The sequence below is a fragment of the Salvelinus namaycush genome, chromosome 34 (assembly GCF_016432855.1).
Source record: "Salvelinus namaycush isolate Seneca chromosome 34, SaNama_1.0, whole genome shotgun sequence".
Classification (NCBI taxonomy): Eukaryota; Metazoa; Chordata; class Actinopteri; order Salmoniformes; family Salmonidae; genus Salvelinus; species Salvelinus namaycush.
This window is the reverse complement of record NC_052340.1, coordinates 15269119-15295607: the sequence shown is the minus strand read 5'-3', so window position 1 is coordinate 15295607 and position 26489 is coordinate 15269119. Positions and strand designations below refer to the sequence as shown.

The window sequence follows — 26489 nt, the reverse complement described above, 5'->3', positions numbered from 1 at the left end:
TCAAGCACCGAAGTAACAACTGAGGTGGAACCAACAACAGGAGTGGAACTCACCCAGCCTCCCAGACCTGCAGTCGAGAGGAGACTACCAGGGCACAGACCGTATGTGAAGTGGCCTGGCGCCAGTGACAAGAAGTTGTGGGAAGCAGTGAATACTGACCTTACCTTGACCCTCGAGAAACTTCGAGGCACAATGGGGAAGAAGTTGGAGAGGATGGGGGACATCATCTATGAGTACGGGGCAGAAAGCTTTGGAGTGCAAGAGGCAAAAGGCGGGAGAAAGGTTCCAACCCCACCAGTTTCCAGGAGGCAACAAGAAATCAAGCGCCTCGTTCAAGAAAGGAGACAGCTTAAGAAACAGTGGAAGAAGGCCTCGGAAGTGGAAAAGGAGGGCATAGAGGCACTTCAGGCTGACATTAAAACCCGGTTGGCATCCCTCCGTAGAGCAGAGAACCTACTGAAACGCAGAAGGAAGAAAGAACAAACTAGAACTCGATTCTATAAAGATCCCTTCAAGTTCCTTTAAAAGGCTCTTCACGAAGGAAAAAAGTGGAGCTCTAAAAACAACAAAGAAAGACCTAGAGGAGCACCTGATAACAACAAACTTTGACTCAAAGCGACATAAACATCTGGCCATCCCATCAGATATCCCACCCATTGAACCCCCGGAACATCATATTGAGACCAGCCCTCCGACATGGAAAGAGGTGGAAAACACAGTTCGACGGGCAAGAACAGCATCAGCCCCGGGGCCAAATGGAGTCCCGTACAAAGTGTATAAGAACGCACCAGACGTCCTGAGGGTCCTCTGGAGGCTTATGAGAACAGCTTGGCAAAAGAAGATCATACCCAAAGTGTGGCGTAGGGCAGGCGGGGTCCTGATCCCTAAGGAGAAGGATGCAGTGAACATCAGCCAATTCCGCCCAATCTCCTTACTGAATGTCGAGGGTAAAATCTTCTTTAGGGTCATTGCCCAGAGGATGGCCGAGTACCTGCAAAGGAATGCGTACGTCGATACATCTGTACAGAAGGCAGGAATATCAGGGTTCTCTGGCTGCTTGGAACATTCCAGCATGATCTGGCACCAGATCCAAATGGCCAAGGTGGAGAAAAGGGACCTCCATGTAGTCTTCCTCGACCTCGCCAATGCATTTGGCTCTGTGCCCCATGAACTCCTGTGGTCTGCCTTCAGATTTTTCCACATACCGGACACCATCACAACCCTGGTGAAGTCGTACTTCCAGGATCTGCAGTTCTGCTTCACCACCTCATGGCAGTGCCTGAATGTAGGTATAATGGCGGGATGTACCATTTCTCCGTTGGCATTCATAATGGCAATGGAGGTTATCATCAGATCCTCAAAATGGGTTGCTGGTGGACAGCGAGTCGACTCTGGTTTCCGCCTCCCTCCACTCAGAGCCTACATGGACGACATTACAACATTGACCACCACTGTCCCATGCACCAGGAGACTGCTCAAAACTCGAGGAGAACATCAGCTGGGCCCGTATGAAGATTAAACCATCCAAGTCACGCAGCATCTCGATTGTGAAGGGAGTACTCTCTGACCTGAAATTCTTCATCGGAGATGACCAAATCCCAACAGTGTCTGAGCAGCCGGTAAAAAGCCTTGGAAGGTGGTATGATGCAAGCCTGAAGGACAAAGACCAGGTGCAACAGCTGCGCAAAGACATCAGTAGTAGCCTACAGTTCATCGACAACACCCAGCTACCTGGAAAGTTAAAGGCCTGGTGTCTGCAGTTTGGTCTCCTACCCCGGGTGTTGTGGCCCCTAGCAGTGTATGAAGTTCGAATCTCAACAGTGGAGAAGATGGAAAGAGGAGTCACAGGCTACTTAAAGAAGTGGCTCGGAGTTCCACGATGCCTTACCACCATAGGCCTCTATGGAGATGGTGTCCTCAAGCTGCCCCTCACCAGTCTAACAGAGGAATTCAAGTGTGCAAAAACCAGGCTCCAGATGACACTGAATGAATCTCGAGACCCAGTGGTGAGCAACAACGCGCCGACCTTGGCAACCGGGCGCAAATGGAGGCCAGGAAAAGCAGTCCAGGAGGCAACAGCAGCCCTCAGACATGCTGACATTGTGGGTCATGTTCAGCAAGGGAGAGGAGGCCTTGGGCTAACTAGCCGTGCTGCTTGGAGTAAGGCTACTGCACCAGAGCGGCGGAAGATGGTAGTGCAGGAAGTACGCCATCAGGAGGAGGCTGCAAGGTGGGCCAAGGCAGTCTCTCTTGCCAAACAGGGACAGTGGACTCGATGGGACAGTGTGGAGAAGAGGAAGATCAGCTGGAAGGATCTGTGGGCCATGGAAGCGAGGCGGTTGAGCTTTTCCATCAGAGCAACATATGACGTCCTTCCAACACCAGTTAATCTTCACCAATGGTATGGTGAAGATCCGGACTGTGCCCTCTGTTCCATGCCAGCCAACCTCAGGCACATTCTCACAGGGTGTAAAACAAGCCTCACCCAAGGACGCTACACTTGGCGTCACAACCAAGTCCTTAAAAACCTTGCGTCCGCCCTGGAGGACAAGCGAGCTGCCACCAACTCCCTACCACCCCCAGCAGCATCACACCCCTTACGGACGTCCTTTGTCCGCGAAGGGGCTAAACCACCGAAGAGCGGCTCTACACCATTAGAGCGAGACCAGCTGCGCTTGGCCCGCGACTGGAAAATGCTAGCTGACATTGGCCGGCAACTTGTGTTTCCTCCGGAGATCGCAACCACCACCCTAAGACCTGACATGGTGCTCTGGTCCCGTTCGCTCAAGAAGGTATTCATCATTGAGCTCACAGTACCCTGGGAGGACTCAGTAGATGAGGCTTATGAGCGAAAACATCTGCGCTATGCCGATCTAGCTGCCGAAGCACCGCATCATGGCTGGAACACAGAAGTCCGACCAGTGGAGGTGGGCTGCAGAGGTTTTGTGGCAACATCTACAACCAGACTGCTTAGAGACCTGGGAATTAAGGGCCAGAGCCAGCGTTCGGCAATCAAAGCTGTATCAGAGGCGGCAGAAGGCAGCAGTCAACGGCTCTGGATGAAGAGGAAAGACCCCAGCTGGGCCCCGAAGTGAGAGGGCCAGGAGGTATGCGGTCAACAATGCTTGACTCAGGGAGGAAGACGCCCCTGCCATGCATAGTCCCATGGGATGTTGGCTATCAACAACAAGGCAACTCCTATGACTAATTGGGAATGTGACGCAAGCGTAGGATTGATCACCCTGTCGCTGGCCGCCTTTGGGGAGGGTGTATAGTGTGAAAGGCCGAAACACCCTAGGAACCAAAGGTACACTACTGACGATGCGCTCCCCAAATTTCACCAGTCTCACTGTTCATGATCTCTTGGAAGTGCTTGCACAAAGGATAGTAACATCTCATCCTGTGTTCTTGGAATCTAGGTATTTCACGTTGCTCTCTGTAATTATTCTGGCTGCTTTGGTGATATTTTTGATGGTAGCTGCAATGTAAAACTATGATTTATACCTCAAATATGCACATTTTCGAACAAAACATAAATTTATTGTATAACATGTTATAAGACTGTCATCTGATGAAGTTGTTTCTTGGTTAGTGACTAATTATATCTCAATTTGGTCGGTTTTGTGATAGCTACCTATGCGGTAGAAAAATGGTGAAAATATGCGGTTGAGTCTTTTGCTATTGTGGTTAGCTAATAGAAATACATATTGTGTTTTCGCTGTAAAACATTTTAAAAATCGGAAATGATGGCTGGATTCACAAGATGTTTATCTTTCATTTGCTGTATTGGACTTGTGATTTCATGAAAATTATATTATATGATATCCCTGTCCCGCTAGGCTATGCTAGTCAGCTTTTTTGATGAGGAGGATCCCGGATCCGGGAGAGAGAAGCGCTAGAGGTTAACTACTCCCACTTACAGTAATCATAAACTTTGCGCACCAACCGCCATCCTCATTGAGTAAGAAATCATGAATGTATTCACGTGAAATGTCTTGGTTCGCCGGATCTCTCTCGGTGGACAGGGCCGCCTTGTAAAGAGAGTTGGGCCTTATCGCGGCACTCTTGTAAGGCTCTGATTGTCCAAAATGGTTCCGACAAGTCTCATACTGTTGTCCTTCTTTGTAGTTGTCCGATATATGTTGACTTGTTATGTAGTCCTGAACAGAGCTACAGAGTTTATTTTCCTTTCATTCGCTCCTGAAGATGCTACTTTGAAGATAGGCTAGCTAGCCGGGTCGATGTAGAGTAATACTATGGTAAGAGCAGAGTAGTAGGATGGTCCTACTTAAATTCTCTTTTGAAGGTACTTTCCTTAGAACAGCTAATCAGCCATACCAGTGATTGTCCGGGAGGTGAGTTTATCGGCTCTACCTCGTGTTGAGATTCAAGGTTCAAACCACTTTTTAAACGTGTAGTTGCAGCTTCACGCTTTTCTGGTATGTTAATTCTTAACCCATAATTTTATACAGTTTGTACGAAAGGGCGGTTCCGTCAGGTTGACACACTCTCTGACCACACTCAGGGGCGTGATTTGTCACATTGCAAAATGTATGTAAAACAGCTATCTCTTATGGCTCCTAAAATCACACCCCCATCTTAACAAAAAGACCTTAATTTTTCATATTACATGGACAACGCATAGGATGGACACCACACATATAGTGGGTATTCTTTCCAAGTTACAGTATTTCCTTTATAACATTTTTAATGATATCACAAAATGACATTAGTGTTCTATAGATCGCCTTTGACCATTCCCCACGTTCTATGTTAGAAATATTATTCCAGTATTTGCTTTTGAACGTGTTAGAATTTCGGTGGGAAAAAGTATCTTGAAACAAAGGACATTCCTTTGGTGAATATTGGAGAGGGAGATCTGAATCTTCTCAGCTTGATTTACAACAGGAGGGGAGTTGTTAATCCCCACCATTTCCCGCCCCCCCCCCCCCCCCCCCTCTGCAGGTGAGAGTGGGCCTAGTTGAAGTTATTCATTGCAAACCTGACCTATTTGGATCCTCGTAGGACAGTCTTGACAGGACTTAGGTGATGGGTGTGGCAGGGGGCGTGGCAATGGGCTCGCCGACCCCCATCTTGGCAGTGTAGATCCATTTTTAAGCCAATTTCCTATAATTCTACACATTTCTCCATGGAACTGAGAGAAAATGTTGCCGTTTTAAAGCTACTTTCCTGCAATTCTATGCATTTTCTATGGCTAATGCAGTGTTCTTCTGTTCAAACAATAACGAAGTCAATACTGCTAAATTCATTATTTTGGGATTTTTTAATTCTCCCTGGTTGTCAAGCTTTTATTTAGGTGATTGTTAGTTGTCTCTTATTTTAAAATATAACGTTATAGGTGCATTATAATTTCTACGTACTTTTTCTGGTTTTAGTTGTTCAAGTTTACGCTAAAAGTGTTTTTCCATCCCGAAAATGTATGTCATTATTTTTTTTATTTTTTTTTTACTGTTTGGACATGTTTGTGTGTAACTGTGTGTTCCAGGAGGATGATTGCGAATGCGAAATCAGTGTTTCGCTGCCCTGCGTATGGAGTGTGTGTAACTGTGTATAACTGTGTGTGTGTTCCAGCAGGGTGATGGTGGTGCCATATGAAAGCCAGGGCTATTCCTCCCTGCGTAGGGAGTGCCAGCAGCGTCGAGTCCTGTTTGAAGACTCTGTGTTTCCGGCTACGGACCAGTCTCTGTTCTACAAGACCAACCGCATAGGAACCATCACCTGGAAGAGACCTAAGGTACCACACACTGACCGGAGGGGTGGGTGTATTTGTCCGGGGGAAATAGGAGAGTTAACTTTTCAACTTCATATGCATCATCTCCAGCACCAAACCAGTGTAGAGGTCGACCGATTATGATTTTTCAACGCCAATACCGATACCGATTATTGGAGGACAAAAAAAGCCGATACCGATTAATCGGCCGATTTATTTAAAAAAAAATATATATATATATCATACACACACACACACACACATTTTTGTAATAATGACAATTGCAACAATACTGAATGAACAATGAACACTTATTTTAACTTAATATAATACATAAATACACACACACACAGCTCTGAAGTAACAATGATACTGAAGAGTCTGCTTAGGAGACAAATACTCTCAACTGTTTGAATAAAAATAGAGTTTAAGTTACCTGTGATGAATGTTGAAAACAAAAACTTTAATTTCTATATGCAGGAAATCCTATTTTAATAATGGGCATGGTAAGAATTGACGACCAAAGTGCGAGTCATAATTCCCATGACACCTTCTAGCAAAATCTGAAAAGCGGTTCCTTCATTTATTCCATAGGATATTTTTAGATTCACTTAAAATAAGGTCTGTGTTTCGTGTAGGCTTACACCACCGTGCCAATTTTATAACTGTGTAGATATCCATAGGACAAGGTAACTCTGATCAATATTGGCTAAATATAAGTGAAGATAAAAAAAATTGTGGAGTGGATTTATGAAAATATGTTGACAAATGTTACCTTATCCTAGTGAGATTTACACGGGTATCAAAACGTCGAAGCGGTTTAACCTTCTCAATAGGGGGTGCTGTTTTCAGTTTGTAAAATTTTGTTCCCAAATTAAAATGCCTCGTACTCAATTCTTGCTCGTACAATATGCATATTATTATTACTATTGGATAGAAAACACTCTCTAGTTTCTAAAACCGTTTGAATTATATCTGTGAGTAAAACAGAACTCATGTTGGAGCAATTTTCCTGTGAGAAATCTGAAATCAGGCAGGCTGTTCTGGGGTCAGTTTATTAATTTGCATGTCTTCTATTGGTCGAGATGCACTGCATACGCCTTCCCCTAGATGTCAGCAAATAGTGAGAATTGGAATGGAGTTTCTAGGCAGATCTGAGGCCATATAAATGGGCTTGGAACGTGGGGTGCAGTCTTTTCAACATTCGCCATGACGCAAGACAGACCTCAGGATTGCGTTCTGGAAAGCTCCCGTTATAGGCCTTAGATATATCCGGCTCTGATTTTATTCGATATAGGTGTTAAAGACATCATAATGTTGTTATTTTAAACCGAGTTATATCAGTATATTGCGATTTTCGGATATTTCTTAGTGCTGCGTTATAGTGAGTTGGACACGTCTTCGCCACATGGCTAATGTTTACTGCTAATTCCAAAGTTGAAGGCGACAATCTACAACCGAGCAACGATTCCTCTGGACAAAGGACAACTTGCCCAAGATTCTGATGGGAGCTCATCAAAAAGTAAGAAGTATTTATGATGTTAATTCGTTGTTCTGTTGAAAAATGTTGACCTACTATTCCGCCATTAATTTCGGTGCGGTCTCGCTTTAACGCACGCTGTATGTCGTAGTAACGTTAATTTAAAAAATCTAACACAGCGGTTGCATTAAGAACTAATGTATCTTTCATTTGCTGTCCAACCTGTATTTTTTAGTCAAGTTTATGATTAGTTACTGATTAGATTAGGTGCCTCTCCCAAGATTTCTCCCGACATTTTGTTGGCAGCTTGGCTACTATTCTCATTGTATAACCACGATTTGTGCCGCTAAATATGCATATTTTCGAACAAACTCTATATGTATTGTGTAATATGATGTTATAGGACTGTCATCTGAAGAAGTTTGAGAAGGTTAGTGAAAAAATTAATATCTTTTGCTGGTTTATTCGTTATCGCTATTGTTGGCTTGAATCAATGCTGTTGTGTGGTTGGCTATTGTAGTAAGCTAATATAATGCTATATTGTGTTTTCGCTGTAAAACACTTAAAAAATCTGAAACATTGGCTGGATTCACAAGATCTTTGTCTTTCATTTGCTGTACGCTGTGTATTTTTCATAAATGTTTTATGATGAGTATTTAGGTAATTCACGTTGGTCTCTGTAGTTATTCTAGTTGCTTTGGTGAGTTGTGATGGTGGCTGCAATGTAAAACTATGATTTATACCTGAAATATGCAAATTTTTCTAACAAAACATATGCTATACAATAAATATGTTATCAGACTGTCATCTGATGAAGTTGTTTCTTGGTTAGTGACTATTTATATCTTTATTTGGTCGAATTTGTGATAGCTACCTATGCAGGAAAAAAATGGTGGGAAAAAAAGTTGTCTTTTGCTATCGTGGTTAACTAATAGAAATACATATTGTGTCTTCCCTGTAAAATATTTAAAAAAATCTGAAATGATGGCTGGATTCACAAGATGTGTATCTTTCATCTGGTGTCTTGGACTTGTGATTTAATGATATTTAGATGCTAGTATTTACTTGTGACGCTATGCTAGGCTATGCTAGTCAGCTTTTTTACTGATGGGGGTGCTCCCGGATCCGGGATTGTGATGAAGTAGAAGTTAAGCCTGCACGAAACACAGACCTTATTTGAAGTAGATCAAGACATTCTCTATGGAAGACATGAACGGTAAAATAACAAAGGAACCCCTTTCAAGTTCAGCCGCAAGTTATTACAGGAATTATAACGCGTCGACTATTTCTCTCTAAACCATATACCTTTGACTAATCCGGAAACTATCACCTCGAAAACAAAACGCTTATTCCGTTCCGTATTTTATCTAACGGGTGGCATCCATGAGTCTAAATATTCCTGTTACATCGCACAACCTTCAATGTTGTCATAATTACGTAAAATTCTGGCAAGTTAGTTCGCAAAGAGCCAGGCGGCCCAAACTGTTGCATATACCCTGACTCTGCGTGCAATGAACGCAAGAGAAATGACACAATTTCACCTGGTTAATATTGCCTGCTAACCTGGATTTCTTTTAGCTAAATATGCAGGTTTAAAAATATATACTTGTGTATTGATTTTAAGAAAGGCATTGATGTTTATGGTTAAGTACACATTGGAGCAATGACAGTCATTGATTATTTTTTTATAAGATAAGTTTAATGCTAGCTAGCAACTTAACTTAGCTTACTGCATTCGCTAACAGGTAGGCTCCTCGTGGAGTGCAATGTAATCAGGTGTTAGAGCATTGGACTAGTTAACTGTAAGGTTGCAAGATTGGATTCCCCGAGCTGACAATGTTAAAAATCTGTTGAGGCAGAACGTTCCTAGGCCGTCATTGAAAATAAGAATGTGTTCTTAACTGACTTGCCTAGTTAAATAAAGATTAAATAAAGGTGTAAAATTTAAAAAAATCGGCGCCCAAAAATACAGATTTCCGATTGTTATGAACTTGAAATCGGCCCCGATTTTTAATCTGCCATTCCGATTTAATTGGTCGACCTCTAAACCAGTGTCTACATATGTGAAAACAGTTCGTGTCTATGATCTGTGGTTAGAAATATATGAAAGGTCCCCCAAAAATGATCTGTGACATCACAGGGTAGGATTAAAAGTTTTTTTTAAAACAGTGATTTTCAAAACTTGTAATGAGTTTCTAGCCAGAGGGAGGGTATTTTTCTTACTCACCACGTCACCGCGATTCTGGAAATCACTGTTTTTAAGAGTCCATGTTATCGCAGCAACGGACTCAACTGCACGAATAACCGACCAACCCGTCTTCAGTCAGCTGTTTGTTATTTTATTTTTACGGTAATGGCGGTTATTTTATTTTCATGACGGTCTTCATCCAGAACCGTCGGTTACACGGTAATTGTGCCAGCCCTAGAGTTAAGGTGTTTGAATAAGCATCCGACTGAGGTATGTCATCTCACAGCTGTTCAGAGAAAGAGAGGTGGGTGGTGAGAGAAGGTGAAAGAGTGTGGGGCAGGGAATAATTAAATGATAATGCCCGAGAAGCCGGTGTTTGGAGGATATATTGGCATGGGTGTTGTTAGGCCTGTGCCAAACACCGGCTTCGAGGACGTTATCACTTTTATTCAACGGGTTCCCAACATATTAAATGCAATTCTTGACATATTTTCATTAATGTTTATTTTGATTAATTTATTCATACTATTTCATCCTTCCACAAGATATAGTCCCAACACAAATCTAGGGTTGCTAGAGACGTGACCCAGTCGTTCTTTATTTATCTGCCATACTGGCTACCAACTTTCTTATCCCTTGCTTGCTATCTAGCCAACTACGGCTAACTTACATGTCAAAGTGCAGCCAGAATAACAGCAAAGTAGCTACATTTGCATTTGTTTAAGCTGTTTTCTAGTGACATTTATTTGGATACATCCATAACAATAAGCTAATGAGGCGCAATTTCGCCTGGCATAGAAAATGTGCTCACTTGTCAGGACACTGTTGTTCAGAGGAGCTAGCCAACAACACAGCTACAGTAACACAATCACTTCAAACTGGAAAGACTGCCAACTAGATGCACTTCATTTTGTTTGACCTTTTTTCTATTGACATTTTTTTGTATATATTCATAACAATTATACCAGCTGAATCATGATTTAATCTGGCTGAGAAACGCTGCCTGTCTGTCTAGTCCCGACTTCTGACACGTTCATTACCATGGAACGACAGGAGGTCGAATTTGAATATTGAAACAATTTTGCAGATGTTGGAGAGACAGACAGCAAGGTTTATACAAATCTCCACTCTTGAAAACTAAAATGTTAGTCTAAAAGAAATGTGAGATTGTCTAGATGCTTTTTATAGTGGAGATCAAGTTTCTAAGTTGCTGGGCTGATGAGACAGTGGATTGCGCAGTAAGATGGAACAGAGTAAATAGGCATTTTAACGTCAGAGTTAGGCAAGAAGAAACAAATGAGTTGGAGGGCATTAGAGGTAGTGAGAGAGAGCAGGGTAGAGAGAGGTATGGGTAGAAATGGAGAAGTAGAGAGACGTATAGGTAGAAATTGAGAAGTGTAGAGAGAGCATTTGAGGTGTAGATTAGACAGTCCGTCCAGGGGGAGAGTCATCATGACAGTCAAGTAAAACAAACAGCAACACTCTGGTGACTACCTACCTACCGTCTCTGTCTGTCTGTTCTGATTCACAGCTGTGAGTGTGTGTGTGTCTAGGTATGTTCAGTTATGAATCTGTTAATTACAGTACATGCCGCTCCCATGATATAAGTTTTTTATACTCTGCTATTATTCTACAGCTATGGTTACAGTATGATTGTCCAGGTAAGAGAGGGTGTAACAGCAGGACTGGTTGGACCAGTGAATAAAGCACCGGTGTACTGGTTGGAACAGTACATAAAGCACTGGTGTACTGGTTGGAACAGTACATAAAGCACTGGTGTACTGGTTGGACCAGTGAATAAAGCACTGGTGTACTGGTTGGAATAGTACATAAAGTACTGGTGTACTGGTTGGAACAGTGACTAAAGCACCGGTGTACTGGTTGGAACAGTACATAAAGCACCGGTGTACTGGTTGGAACAGTACATAAAGCACCGGTGTACTGGTTGGAACAGTACATAAAGCACCGGTGTACTGGTTGGAACAGTACATAAAGCACCGGTGTACTGGTTGGAACAGTGAATTAAGCACTGGTGTACTGGTTGGAACAGTGAATTAAGCACTGGTGTACTGGTTGGAACAGTGAATTAAGCACTGGTGTGCTGGTTGGAACAGTGAATAAAGCACTGGTGTACTGGTTGGAACAGTGAATAAAGCACTGGTGTACTGGCTGGAACAGTGAATAAAGCACCGGTGTACTTGTTGGAACAGTGAATAAAGCACTGGTGTACTGGTTGGAACAGTGAATTAAGCACTGGTGTACTGGCTGGAACAGTGAATAAAGCACTGGTGTACTGGTTGGACCAGTGACTAAAGCACCGGTGTACTGGTTGGAACAGTGAATAAAGCACCGGTGTACTGGTTGGAACAGTGAATAAAGCACTGGTGTACTGGTTGGAACAGTACATAAAGCACTGGTGTACTGGTTGGACCAGTGACTAAAGCACCGGTGTACTAGTTGGAACAGTACATAAAGCACTGGTGTACTGGTTGGAACAGTGAATTAAGCACTGGTGTACTGGCTGGAACAGTGAATAAAGCACTGGTGTACTGGCTGGAACAGTACATAAAGCACTGGTGTACTGGTTGGACCAGTGACTAAAGCACCGGTGTACTTGTTGGAACAGTGAATAAAGCACTGGTGTACTGGTTGGAACAGTGAATTAAGCACCGGTGTACTGGTTGGAACAGTGAATTAAGCACTGGTGTACTGGTTGGAACAGTGAATTAAGCACTGGTGTACTGGTTGGAACAGTGAATTAAGCACTGGTGTGCTGGTTGGAACAGTGAATAAAGCACTGGTGTACTGGCTGGAACAGTGAATAAAGCACTGGTGTACTGGCTGGACCAGTGACTAAAGCACTGGTGTACTGGTTGGAACAGTGACTAAAGCCCCGGTGTACTTGTTGGAACAGTGAATAAAGCACCGGTGTACTTGTTGGAACAGTGAATAAAGCACCGGTGTACTGGTTGGAACAGTGAATTAAGCACCGGTGTACTGGTTGGAACAGTGAATTAAGCACCGGTGTACTGGTTGGAACAGTGAATTAAGCACCGGTGTACTGGTTGGAACAGTGAATTAAGCACCGGTGTACTGGTTGGAACAGTGAATTAAGCACCGGTGTACTGGTTGGAACAGTGAATTAAGCACCGGTGTACTGGTTGGAACAGTGAATTAAGCACTGGTGTACTGGTTGGAACAGTGAATTAAGCACTGGTGTACTGGTTGGAACAGTGAATTAAGCACTGGTGTACTGGTTGGAACAGTGAATTAAGCACTGGTGTACTGGTTGGAACAGTGAATAAAGCACTGGTGTACTGGTTGGAACAGTGAATAAAGCACTGGTGTACTGGTTGGAACAGTGAATTAAGCACTGGTGTACTGGTTGGAACAGTGAATAAAGCACTGGTGTACTGGTTGGAACAGTGAATTAAGCACTGGTGTACTGGTTGGAACAGTGAATTAAGCACTGGTGTACTTGTTGGAACAGTGAATAAAGCACTGGTGTACTTGTTGGAACAGTGAATTAAGCACTGGTGTACTTGTTGGAACAGTGAATTAAGCACGGGTGTACTGGTTGGAACAGTGAATTAAGCACGGGTGTACTGGTTGGAACAGTGAATTAAGCACGGGTGTACTGGTTGGAACAGTGAATAAAGCACTGGTGTACTGGTTGGAACAGTGAATTAAGCACGGGTGTACTGGTTGGAACAGTGAATTAAGCACGGGTGTACTGGTTGGAACAGTGAATTAAGCACTGGTGTACTGGTTGGAACAGTGAATTAAGCACTGGTGTACTGGTTGGAACAGTGAATTAAGCACTGGTGTACTGGTTGGAACAGTGAATTAAGCACTGGTGTACTGGTTGGAACAGTGAATTAAGCACTGGTGTACTGGTTGGAACAGTGAATATAGCACGGGTGTACTGGTTGGAACAGTGAATATAGCACGGGTGTACTGGTTGGAACAGTGAATAAAGCACGGGTGTACTGGTTGGAACAGTGAATTAAGCACTGGTGTACTGGTTGGAACAGTGAATTAAGCACTGGTGTACTGGTTGGAACAGTGAATTAAGCACTGGTGTACTGGCTGGAACAGTGAATTAAGCACTGGTGTACTGGTTGGAACAGTGAATTAAGCACTGGTGTACTGGTTGGAACAGTGAATAAAGCACTGGTGTACTTGTTGGAACAGTGAATAAAGCACTGGTGTACTTGTTGGAACAGTGAATAAAGCACTGGTGTACTGGTTGGAACAGTGAATTAAGCACTGGTGTACTGGTTGGAACAGTGAATAAAGCACTGGTGTACTGGTTGGAACAGTGAATTAAGCACTGGTGTACTTGTTGGAACAGTGAATTAAGCACTGGTGTACTTGTTGGAACAGTGAATTAAGCACTGGTGTACTTGTTGGAACAGTGAATTAAGCACTGGTGTACTTGTTGGAACAGTGAATTAAGCACTGGTGTACTGGTTGGAACAGTGAATTAAGCACTGGTGTACTGGTTGGAACAGTGAATTAAGCACTGGTGTACTGGTTGGAACAGTGAATTAAGCACTGGTGTACTGGTTGGAACAGTGAATTAAGCACTGGTGTACTGGTTGGAACAGTGAATTAAGCACTGGTGTACTGGTTGGAACAGTGAATAAAGCACTGGTGTACTGGTTGGAACAGTGAATTAAGCACTGGTGTACTGGTTGGAACAGTGAATTAAGCACTGGTGTACTGGTTGGAACAGTGAATTAAGCACTGGTGTACTGGTTGGAACAGTGAATAAAGCACTGGTGTACTGGTTGGAACAGTGAATATAGCACGGGTGTACTGGTTGGAACAGTGAATAAAGCACGGGTGTACTGGTTGGAACAGTGAATAAAGCACGGGTGTACTGGTTGGAACAGTGAATAAAGCACGGGTGTACTGGTTGGAACAGTGAATTAAGCACTGGTGTACTGGTTGGAACAGTGAATAAAGCACTGGTGTACTGGTTGGAACAGTGAATTAAGCACTGGTGTACTGGTTGGAACAGTGAATTAAGCACTGGTGTACTGGTTGGAACAGTGAATTAAGCACTGGTGTACTGGCTGGAACAGTGAATTAAGCACTGGTGTACTGGCTGGAACAGTGAATTAAGCACTGGTGTACTGGTTGGAACAGTGAATTAAGTACTGGTGTGAAGTTGTTACTCATAGATAATATATCTATGGTATTCCTGTTTTTCTCCAGTCTTGCTCGTCTTCATCTTCCTCTCTGTCTCTCTTCCCCCAGCTGATCAAGCCCAAGGCAAAATGTTACTTTTCACCCAGTGATATTCCTTAGGAGGGCCTGGTTCAGAGAAAGAGTGGCTAGTGGTGTGTGGTTACAGCAGCGAACCATGGAACGGGTTGAGAAAATATCCACCCTACAGTGTGTTAGACTTACTGATCTTCTTTGGGAGTGTACCAGAGGTTTTTGTCTTTCACAAGACCTCTGATCCCCCTGTTAACCTCTAGTTACAGTAGCGTCCCAAAGAGTAGCTTAGTGTGGTCAGACCTGCTTCTCCTCTTCCTCTGCCTCATCCTCTCCTGTTCCTGCTCTGGGGCCAACAGCACCACCACAGCCTAGTACTGTCCTACCGCACCCTGCCCAGAGAGCCTACTTTCTGCTGGGGCTGAGGGATGGAGCAGGAAGGGCTGGAGAAGGGAGTTAATGATCTGTGGTTCTTCAGGTCCCAAATGGCACATATATTCCCTGCACAGTGCACTACTTTTGACGAGAGTGCTTTGGGCCCTGGTCATAAGTACTGCACAATATGGAATGGGGTGCAAGTTGGGATGCATCCAGACAGTTGGGAAACCCTCCATCTGCCATTAGTGGTCAGCTCAGAGAGAGCAGCACAGCCACAAAACAGTCTGAGTGCAATTAATTAACATGAGATCACAAGGATTGATGGATGGAGGGAGGAGAGGAAGAGAGAGACCTTTATCACTAATGGGTTTCTTGGCTTCTTCTTATAAGCATCTCAGAAACAATACTGGATCTCGTCTTCATCTTCCTCTCTGTCTCTTTCTCCCAACCTCCCCCTCTGTGTGTTAACCCCATGTTATCTTTGTCCCCTCTATAGGAGCTGTGTGTTCATTTAATTTACAATCTGATACAAGGGCACACAGTCCGACTGCTCTGAACTCAAATTCACATACCGTATAAGAGACATTACTTAGTATTGTAAGTCTAGCTTTAACCCCATGTTGTCTTCTTCTCTATAGGAGCTGTGTGATAACCCCATGTTGTCTTCTTCTCTATAGGAGCTGTGTGATAACCCCAAGTTGTTTGTGAATGGTATCAGTGCTCATGACCTCCTCCAGGGCCAGCTGGGGAACTGTTGGTTCGTAGCTGCATGCTCCTCCCTGGCATCCAGAGAAACTCTGTGGCAAAAGGTAAGACTCTCTGGCTGTATGCATGTTGTGCGTGTGTTTGCCTTGGGTGTATGACGTGCAGTAGGTGGATGTGATTAGAGACCTGATCGAGAAGTATTTACAATTTTCCCCCACCACAAACACAAACCGGAATGATTTGGAGTTTATTATTGTTTCCGACTCCTATTTGGAGGAGTGGCGTGTGTTTGTGTGTGTGTGTGTGTTGATGTGGCCCTTCTGAGATGGCAGTGTGTGTTTTTTTTCCACTGAGTTCATAGGGAATCATTAGCATTAGTCCCACTGCTCTTAACTTTTTGTGTTCAACTTTCCACCACTTTAGACTGGCTCTGCCTAGCTCCTTACCCTTAACCCCTAGCTACTAGTGTGAGGACGTCACTGTGTTGCTAACAGGTTCACATCCTCTATTGTCCCTGTCCGTACAATGGCTCAAAATAGTAGTCCTTTGCTTTACAAGCACACGACTGCCTTGCTTGACGATTACTGCACTGCCAAAAAGGTACCAATTGGGCAGCGCCATTGGTGATATTTCGAATTATCACATTACAGAGAGGGCTCTGATCTCTTTTCTGAAACACTTGAAGGTTTATTATGTTCCTCCATTTCCTGAACAACAGAGGGTCTGTCACTGAGGAAACAGCTGCTGTTGGTTTGGAGAGCTAATTTCACCCCAGAGACAGCTGGCAGGAGAGCTAAATAGACCAGGTCGATGAAGAGTTCTAGGTTTTTTCTGTTCATTTCCCGGATGATTCTGCACGTTGAATCGCCACTGTTAGTTGACACCCAGAACGTGATCAACCACACACGATCGACGTTCATTATGGTGTGTCTTCCTCTTAACACAGGCTCTCTGGAGAAAGCTCTGTTCCTTGAGCTGGGACTGTTGACCAACTGAGTGTCCAGTACAAGACTGTGTTAGTTCGCTGAGCTAAAGCCTCAGGCAAGGTCACTTGTCTTCAATAAATTACCTCTGTTACACCTGCACCATATGGACTGATATTATAAACTCCCAGTGAATATCTTGTTGTTATGAGTAGTAGTGGTGTGTGTGGACATAAATACCTGTTGTTTAGTTCCGGTGTTTAACGACATGCTATATCATGAGTCTGCAACGATGTGTTCTAGAAGCCGCTCGTTAACACAGACACAGTTTAATTAATTGGACCAGACTGTACCTTTCTACTGTCCCCTCTACCCCAACCACACATACACACCCTGTTATTAATCCAGTGGGAGGGTGCTGTTATATCTGCTCAGGATCACTCTCATTAACACACTTTCTTTCTCTCTCTCGCTCTCTCTATCGAAAGTGTTACATTTCCCTTCTGGCATGTAGTCTACCACTTGTCCATTTTGTGTGTGTGTGTGTGAGAGAGAGTGTATTGATTGCCCTATGAATGAACAGCAACCAAAGCTACTGTAGCCTGGGGCTAAGCCATCTCTATCCTGTCCCCTGCCCTGACCATTAACACAAACACAGCAGGACAGAGTACCTACATCTCTTTATTGGACAGCAGTAGAGGACATGGCCAGTTTACAGTATATTGTTGTGATATTTCATGCAAAGTGAATATGGTAACTAGTATATCAGTGCAGTGTAATAGGGGAGTAATACAGTGTAGATTAGAGTCATAGTACAGCAGGTAGTTGGAGTTACATTGCAGTATTGGTTCTCTAATATTTCATATAAAGAAGGATCAGAAAGACCTATTCATTCAGGTTTTCAATATAAATGTACGTGTAACTGCCAAAATAAAGGAAACAATTGAGTAAATGAGGGATACAAAGTATATTGAAAGCACCTGCTTCCACATATAGGTATGGTTCCTGAGTTAATTAAGCAATTAACATACCATCATACTTAAATATATAAATTCTGGAGCGGCTGAGACAGCGGTTTCCACCACCATCAACAAAACACCAAATTATGGAATATCTTCTGGAAGAATGGTGCCGCAAACCTCCAATAGAGTTGCAGACACTAGTAGAATCTATGTCAAGGTGCATTGAAGCTGTTCTGGCAGCTCGTGGTGGCCCAACGCCCTATTAAGACACTTTATGTTGGTGTTTCCTTTATTTTGGCAGTTACCTGTATCTATATGATTCTAACCTCCTAAATTAGTGATTCTGCAGCCTACTGTTACTACTGTGTAACTACTGTACCTTCAGAAGATGCTTTCTAGCAGGTTGTTGACTGACATGCATAAATAGATAGATGTTCAGGAAGGAAGTACGCACACACTCAGATGAGAGATGGGACTCGGTGGGTTTGTGTGGGCAGGGGGCGTAGAGAGACAGAGAGAGGTGTGTAGACTGGTCCAACCTAGAATGGCTGTAATAGAAGGCATTCCCTTAGAATGGAGAGAGGGAGACTAGAGGAGTAGAGGGAAGAGGAAGCAGTTAAAGGGATACTTCGGGATTTTGGCAATGAGGCCCTTTTATCTACTTCCCCAGAGTCAGATGAACTCGTGGATACCATTTTGTATGTCTATGTCCAGTATTAAGGAAGTTAGATGTAGTTTCACATAGTTTTGCGAGCCAATGCTAACTAGTGTTAGCGCAATGACTGGAAGTCTATGGGTATCTGCTAGCATGCATTAGGGCTATGACTTCCAGTCATTGCCCTAATGGTAGCATTAGCATTGGCTCGCAAAACTACCTCTATCTACCTTCATACTGGACACAGAGAAGCACACACTTCTGTGTCCAGAGGGCCTCATTGCCAAAATCCAAAAGTATCCCTTTAAGGTTTATAGGTCAGGCCTGATTAAACTCCACGGAGATGCTGACCTTGTCAGCCTCCGCCCCCTCCTTGAAGGCAAACAGGAAGTACATGACCTTGCGGACCTTGGCCAGCTCCGCGATTCGCTCCCCGAACTCCTGGATGTCCGCCTCCAGACACTTGAGGGGCGAGTCCTCCGGGTCGCCAGCGTTCCGCCAGAATGTTCCGACGGGTTCTAGAAGCTGCCGGGTCATCAGGTGTGTGAGGTCAGGGGTCCAGAGCTGGGAGATCCCTGTGACGGTCACTCTGCCATTGCCAATCAGAGACACCGACCAGTGGACGAACGTCAGCTCCTGATTGGCGAAGTCCAGACGGTAGACAGCCTCGTGGGGGAGGAGCAACCGCTCCCCCTCCTGTCGCTTCTGACCGCTACGCTGCAGGGACTGGACACGTAGCCGCATCACCTAGCAACAATAATAACTATATTAATAATAATAATAAAACTATAATATAACTTGCCTTTTGGCCGCTCCACTGCAGAGACTGGACACGCAGACGAATCACATTTATAGAATAATAATACTTTTATAATTATAATATGCTGGACACTCAGATGCAGGTACCAGTCAGTACAAGTAAACTCCTGTCCATGCATTTGTCGGTCCGAATTTATATAGGCTACTTTGTTCCAGATGAGCACATATTTAAGACAGGACCAAACTACTACACATGGCAGAAGCCGATTTGAATTTTGTATGTCTACTAGAAAATACTTTAGGCAAAGTGACTTACAGTAAATGCATTACTCAGTATATCTGACCCATGCAAGAATCAAACTCACAACCAACTGAACCATCGATTGTGCTATTTCAACCACATATCAACCACCTCAACCTCATCTCAATCACGTGAACAGTTTTACCTCAGTGAGAGAGGTGTCCTCTGCAAAGCGTAGCTCCAGGGCTGAGCCAGACGAGGGAGCCGCAGACAGTTCTGTGTACATCTGAGAGCTCATCTTTCTGTGCTGGGGAGCGAGGCCTGCCTGTCTGTCTGGATGGATATCTGTGTCTGTCTGTGCCTGCAGATAGTTTCGCTGTGTTCCTCTCCCACTCTGTCTCTGTCTCTTATGCCATCTCTTTCCCCTCCCTTTCCCAGAGGGTAGTATGGTTGGGTTGGTTCTCTGGTTGGAACTATTGATTGTGTGGCATGTACAGTGAGGGAGGGATGGAGAACAGAAGTGAGGATGGGGTGTGTGGTGGCGCTAGGCAACAGGAAGTGATGACATCAGAAGAGGAACCAGGGATTTTCCTGAAGGCTTCTGGGAGCTGGTTGGTCATAGCTGGATGGGCTGGTTATTAATACACACACTGGGCTGGCTGGCTGTGTGGAAGTGTGTTTTAATGTGTGGGTATGCGCCTATGTCTGTCTGTGGTGTGTATGTGTGTATTGTTGGAGTTTGGTTGTTCTGATTCACTAGATGGTTGCTTGTTTTTGCTCCTGTTTTAATTAGCTGTGATTATGGCTGTTATGGTAACCGCATTATCGCAAATTCCATGTGACCGTTTAGTCACTGTAATTAGGCTTCTCCAAGTGCTGATGCTGCTGCTGGTCATTAGTAGCCTACCAAACTTGCTAACTGTCTGGTACTCAGCACACTATTGTCCCGCTAATCACTCTGACATCAATGCAAATGTAATCGAAAATCTAATCAAACACTTCATGAGAGCCCATGTTGCGCAATATTTCTATAGGGTATGCAATTGTGGCCTCTATTAAAAAGAGGAACTCCCATATGCTTTCTATAGACTAGGCCTACTATATTTACAGTGCATTTGGGAAGTATTCAGACCCTTTGACTTTTTAGGTCACAGCCTTATTCTAAAATGGATTCAATTGTTTTTTCCCCTCATCAATCTACACACAATACCCTATAATGACAAAGATCAAGCTCTGTCAAGTTGGATGGGGAGTGTTGCTGCACAGCTATTTTCAGGTCTCTCCAGAGATGGCTCTGGCTGGATCACTCAAGGACATTCAGAGACTTGTCCCGAAGCCACGCCTGCGTTATCTTGGCTGTGTGCTTAGGGTCATTGTCCTGTTGAAGGTGAACCTTCGCCCCAGTCTGAGGTCCTGAGCTCTCTGGAGCAGGTGTTCATCAAGAATCTCTGTACTTTGCACCGTTCAGTTTGGCCGGGCGGCCAGCTCTAGGAAGAGTCCTGGTGGTTCCAAACTTCTTCCATTTTACGAATGTTGGAGGCCACTGTGTTCTTGCGGAACTACAATGCTGCAGACCTTTTTGGTACCCTTTCCCAGATCGGTGCCTCGACACAATCCTGTCTCTGATCTCTACAGACCATTCCTTTTGGCTTGTTTTTTGCTCTGACATGCACTGTCAACTGTGGGACCTTTATATAGGTGTGCCTTTCCAAGTCATGTTAAATCAATTGAATTTACTACAGGTGGACTCCAAGTTGTCGAAACATCTCAAGGATGTTCAATGGAAACAGGATGCACCTGAGCTCTATTTCGAGTCTCATAGCAAAGGGTCTGAATACTTCTGTAAATAAGTTGGTTTTTTTTAAATAAATTTGCCAAAATTTCTAAAGACATGTTTTTGCTCTGTCATTATGGGGTATTGTGTGTAGATTGCTGAAGATTTGTATTTATTTAATTACTTTTAGAATAAAGCTGTAACAAAATGTGGAAAAAGTCAAGGGGTCTGAATACTTTACGAAGACACTATTTCTCAACTTTCCTAATCTTAAGCACATTGCTTCTCTTTACAACAGGAGGCTGGCATGAAAATGAACCATGGGAAAAGTGTCCTCCATTCGCTATTTAAGTGCATAGATGACATGTATTATTTTCAGAGACAGATGCATGATAATGGTCCATTCTAAATCAAAACATTTTTCACACATACACTACCGGTCAAGGGTTTTTATTTTATTTTTACTATTTTCTACATTATTGAATAATAGTGAAGACATCAGAACTATGAAATGACACATATGGAATCATGTAGTAACCAAAAAAGTGTTAAACAAATCAAAATATATTTTATATTTGAGATTCTTCAAATAGCCACCCTTTGCCTTGATGACAGCTTTGCACACTCTTGGCATTCTCTGAACCAGCTTCATGAGGTAGTCACCTGGAATGCATTTCAATTAACAGGTGTACCTTCTTAAAAGTGAATTTGTGGAATTTCTTTCCTTAATACATTTCAGACAATCTGTTGTGTTGTGACAAGGTAGGGAGGGTATACAGAAGTTAGCCCTTTAACCAAATAGTGCTATCTTCTGTGAAGTCCATATTATGGAAAGAACAGCTCAAATAAGCAAAGAGAAACAACAGTCCATTACTTTAAGACATGAAGGTCAGTCAATACGGAAAATTTCAAGAACTTTGAAAGATTTCTCAAGTGCAGTCGCAAAAACCATCAAGCGCTATGATGAAACTGGCTCTCATGAGGACCACCACAGAAATGGAAGACCCAGTTACCTCTGCTGCAGAGGATAAGTTCATTAGAGTTACCAGCCTCCAAAATTGCAGCCCAAATAAATGCTTCACAGAGTTCAAGTAACACACACATCTCAACATCAACTGTTCAGAGGAGACTGTGTGAATCAGGCTTTCATGGTCAAATTGCTGCAAAGAAACCACTACTAATGAACACCAATAAGAAGAAGAGATTTGCTTGGCCCAAGAAACACGAGCAATGGACATTAAACCAGTGGAAATTTGTCCTTTTGTCTGGAGTACAAATTGGAGATTTTTGGTTCCAACCTCCGTGTCTTTGTGAGATGCTGTGTGGGTGAATGGATGATCTCCACATGTGCATTTCCCACCGTAAAGCATGGAGGAGGAGGTGTTATGGTATAGGGGTGCTTTGCTGGTGACACTGTCTGTGTCACACTCAACCAGCATGGCTACCACAGCATTCTGCAGCGATACGCCATCCCATCAGGTTTGCGCTTAGTGGGACTATCATTTATCAACAGGACAGTGACCCAACACACCTCCAGGCTGTGTAAGGGCTATTTTACCAAGAAGGAGAGTGATGGAGTGTGGCATCAGATGACCTGGCCTCCACAATCCCCCGACCTCAACCAACTACGGCCACACAAAGGGGATGCCGCCGAGATATTCGAGGCATTATAAAGTTATTGTGAATGAGAGACCTTTCATGCAACTTTTTTCAAATCATCATTAGTGGCATCATGCAGCCCTAGAATCTATTAAACATCAAAACAAATAGCCCGACGTTTGTATCACAGCTAAAGTTACATACAGTAAATAACTTTAAATTAAGCATACAGGACTACCGGTTTCTTTGTTATCAGCTCAATACAGATTAGCCGCCTGTGCGCAAATCCTTTGAAGAAAATATCCTTTCTATTTTATTCAGCTTTGTTCAATTGTATTCTTCATACTGTAAAATAATGCCACGGAATTCTAAGCAAATTTTGTCTGCTAAATGAACTAGTGTAGCCCACAGCCATGTGGCATAGCCACATCAGGACATAACACAAGGACAACTCAGAGTATACTATTCTGTTCTTTTGAAATAGACTACATTTTCTTCATATCATGTTTCTTTAGATCTGTCTAAAATAAATAAGTGCTTTATTGTGATGGTGTGGACTATATTAAATGTATTTACTATACTGTTTTAAATGTAGATGTCTCAAAGGTCTGCATCAGTGGCTTGTAGGCTATGTGTGGAAGACAGGAGATGCTAAATGTGTTTATGTTAATTAACGGTCAATTACTGTGAGACCGGCAGTTATTTGCTTGACAATCACCGGCTGAAGAAATTTCATGACAGCCACAGCCCTAGCTGTGATGTGTTCTTTTAAATAGATATTTTTCAGGTATTTTCAGATGTGTATCGAGCAGATAGTGAGAGAGACTGGCAGTGGGGAAAGTTGGAGGGAGATTGTATAGTAGGCCGGATCCGAACCCATGCCGACACTGAAGACGTGTTCCGGAGGCTGCAGCATTACCGCTACACCAGCCAGGGCATACAGCTGTGACGTGTTCTGCGCATCTTATCTCCCTCCCAGGTGATTCCGGACCATAAGGACCAGGAATGGGATGAGGAGAAGCCGGAATCTTATGCCGGAATTTTCCACTTCCGCTTCTGGCGCTTTGGAGAATGGATTGATGTTGTCATCGACGACCGGTTGCCCACTGCGAACGGCAACTTGGTCTATTGTCACTCCAGTGACAGCAACGAGTTCTGGAGCGCCCTGGTGGAGAAGGCTTACGCCAAGTTAGTACACACAAACACACACTGATTTGGTGAGGAAGGCTTACGCCAAGTTAATACTATAGTAGACTGTTGTGTTTATGTGTAGGATGTATTGCTTTTGCTGTGTGTGTGTGTGTGTGTGTGTGTGTGTAGGATGTATGGGTGTTACGAGGCATTGGACGGGGGCAACACAGCGGATGCGTTGGTGGATTTCACTGGTGGCGTCTCGGAGCCCTTGGACCTGCTGGAGGAAGGGTTGAGTACGGACGAGGAGAAACGCTCAGTGCTGTTCGACAGAGTCCTCAAAGTCCACAACAGAGGAGGCCTCATCAGCTCCTCCATACGGGTACAACACACACACACACACACACACACACACACACACACACACACACACACACACCTACCTACCTATAGTCCTGACCCTTCACCACTCCCTCCAGGCGGCCAGTTCAGCAGAGATGGAGGCTCGTCTGGCCTGTGGTCTGGTGAAGGGTCATGCCTACGCTGTGACGGATGTTAGAAAGGTCCGGCTGGGCCACGGCCTCATGGCTTACTTCAAGTCCGACAAACTCACAATGATACGACTCCGAAATCCCTGGGGGGAGAGCGAGTGGAAAGGAGCCTGGAGCGACAGGTAGGTTTTAAAGTGTTTGTTATTTACCTTTTAGTTATACAAGAAGTCCCATTGAGGTCAGAAGACCTCTTTCACAAGGAAGACCTGGACTGGTAGGAGGGGAGTGGAGGAGAGTGTGTGCAGGGGCATCAATTGGATATGGGAGTCGCCATACCCTAGCTAGCTCATCACCAACAATTTTTAAAATAGGCAACGAAAATCTTTCAAATCACGATTTAAAAAAGGCAAATGCAGTTTAGCGGCATTAGTTGTCTGACTTTGCTACCATGCAGATGCCTGGGAGCGGAAGAGAACACTGTTTGTATGGCTGGCTGGCTTTATGAAGAGCAGAGATATGTATATAATGACGAGATGCTCGTGTCTAAGCCTTAACAATGGGATTCGTTGTCCCAAAGGAAGGTAAGCAGGTGACAAGCTTATGTCCAAAATAAGCCTATTGAAACGCATTGGTCTTATATTGGACTGATTTTTGCAAGAGTGAAACCTCTCGCTTTGCCTCTTCCTCTCTGTGGAAAGTACATCAACGCAGTTGCAGGGAACAGCGTGACTTTTTTTCAACACATTGCGGAGGTAAAGATGGCTGTAGTAGATGTCTTTGGCTTGGTAACTGCTGTTTGACTTGACATTAAACTAAACAAGCGTTTTAATACCGGTTCTGAGCTAGTGCGTAGCGGGCAGCTAATGCTAGAGTAAATTTAGCTTGCTTTTCCTTGTCTCCAAATTGCATTTTATAGTTTTTAAATTGTGTGGAAATGCAGTAAATGAGCATCTAGCTATCGTCTAATTAACAGAGGAGAAGCTTAACCAAGTTTAATTCTTCCCAAAGGGTCGATACAGCTGGATTCAGACAAAATACATTTTCCCACAAGCGCTGATATTTAACCGTTCCTCATAGGCTGAGTCTCCTCCTACCCATCTGTACAAACATCGTTCTTTACTGCTAGGCAGGACACTAGTGATACGGGCCATAAACTTCTATTTCTCCCTTAAGGTGACCTGACCTGAACTCAACCCCCCTCCACCACTAATCCATGGCTCTCTCCCTTTATCAATGCCTGCCACATGTAATCACTTACCTGCACTCAACACATTCCAAGCTTTGTTGCACCCACTATATACCTTCCTCCTATAACCCTTAACTTCTGGTGTAGACCCTCTAAACCTCAGCACTCCCTCAGTGACATGAATAAGTATATTTCATATTCTCAAAACCCAACAATATTTTTTTTAAATACTTGGAGGAACGCCCCTGCGTGCGTGGGTGGGCGGGCGGGTGTGTGTCTGTATATAGACCTGTTCATGACTCACTCCTTCTGCTGGTGGATAGAGGTAGTGTAGGCCAACAGGGAAACTGAGACCTTTAGCACAGATGGATGGTTCATTCCTGTTAGAATGTTTGTTTAATTTATATCCTGTATTGTAGGAAAATTCCATAGAGGATCTCGGCACCAAAAGGTCTGGGGAAAACTGCATGTGAGCCACTGTTGCTGTCCATGTCTCAGAACCTTGAATCCCTACTCTATCAGTTCTGTTCTGTTAGCATTCTTTCACTCTACACTGCACACTCTTCAGACAAACACTGAGCGATAGAGAACTTTCTCTCTCTCTCTCTCAGCTCAGAGGAGTGGGGGAAGGTGAGTAAGAGTGAAAGAGAGAAGATTGGAATGACGGTGCAGGATGATGGAGAATTCTGGTGAGTTCTAACCCTTGACATATGACCCCTAACCTTTCCTCCACACGGCTAAGAAAATAGATGGCCATAGGATGATGAAGCTTGATGACTTCCCTTTCTCCCCCCATTCCTCGTCCCTCCAGGATGACATTTGATGACTTCTGTCAGTACTTCAGTGATTTGATCATGTGTCGTCTGATCAACACTTCCTACCTGTCTCTCCACAAGACCTGGGAGGAGGGCTCTCTAAAGGGCGCCTGGCGGAACCATGACGACCCGCTCAGCAACCGTGCCGGGGGCTGCACCAACAACAAACACACCTTCCTACAGAACCCACAGGTAGGGGTGGGGATGGAGGGGGGCATTTGTGTGTGTTTATTTATGTGTGTATT

At 43.9% G+C, this 26489-nt stretch overlaps 2 protein-coding genes across 3 annotated transcripts in view; one reads left to right on the top strand and one right to left on the bottom strand.

The window, feature by feature from the left end:
- Positions 1-26489, top strand: part of LOC120028629 (calpain-5-like) — a 37103-nt gene that overhangs the window by 8319 nt on the left and 2295 nt on the right. The window contains exons 2-8 of one of the 2 annotated variants that reach the window (XM_038973842.1): positions 5596-5755; positions 15681-15812; positions 23601-23809; positions 23942-24134; positions 24232-24425; positions 26041-26118; positions 26241-26436. In XM_038973842.1, coding sequence (XP_038829770.1) covers positions 5600-5755; positions 15681-15812; positions 23601-23809; positions 23942-24134; positions 24232-24425; positions 26041-26118; positions 26241-26436 — 1158 coding nt within the window. In that variant the 5' untranslated portion in view covers positions 5596-5599. Of the gene's footprint in view, positions 1-5592; positions 5756-15680; positions 15813-23600; positions 23810-23941; positions 24135-24231; positions 24426-26040; positions 26119-26240; positions 26437-26489 lie in introns of both variants that reach the window. The other variant, XM_038973841.1, reaches the window with a different exon arrangement.
- On the bottom strand, positions 18291-19679 carry ompa (olfactory marker protein a). The gene is made up of 2 exons (XM_038973843.1): positions 19454-19679; positions 18291-18995 (listed from the first exon to the last, which is right to left on the bottom strand). The coding sequence occupies exons 1-2, from the start codon at positions 19544-19546 to the stop codon at positions 18567-18569; spliced, it is 522 nt and encodes a 173-aa protein (XP_038829771.1). The 5' UTR covers positions 19547-19679; the 3' UTR covers positions 18291-18566.

Excerpts from the sequence above, each read along its gene's own strand:
- ompa (XM_038973843.1), bottom strand. The coding sequence starts at position 19,546 with ATGAGCTCTCAGATGTACACAGAACTGTCTGCGGCTCCCTCGTCTGGC. Across the intron at positions 18,996-19,453 it reads AGGACACCTCTCTCACTGAG|GTGATGCGGCTACGTGTCCA; the intron begins GTAAAACTGTTC and ends TATTGTTGCTAG.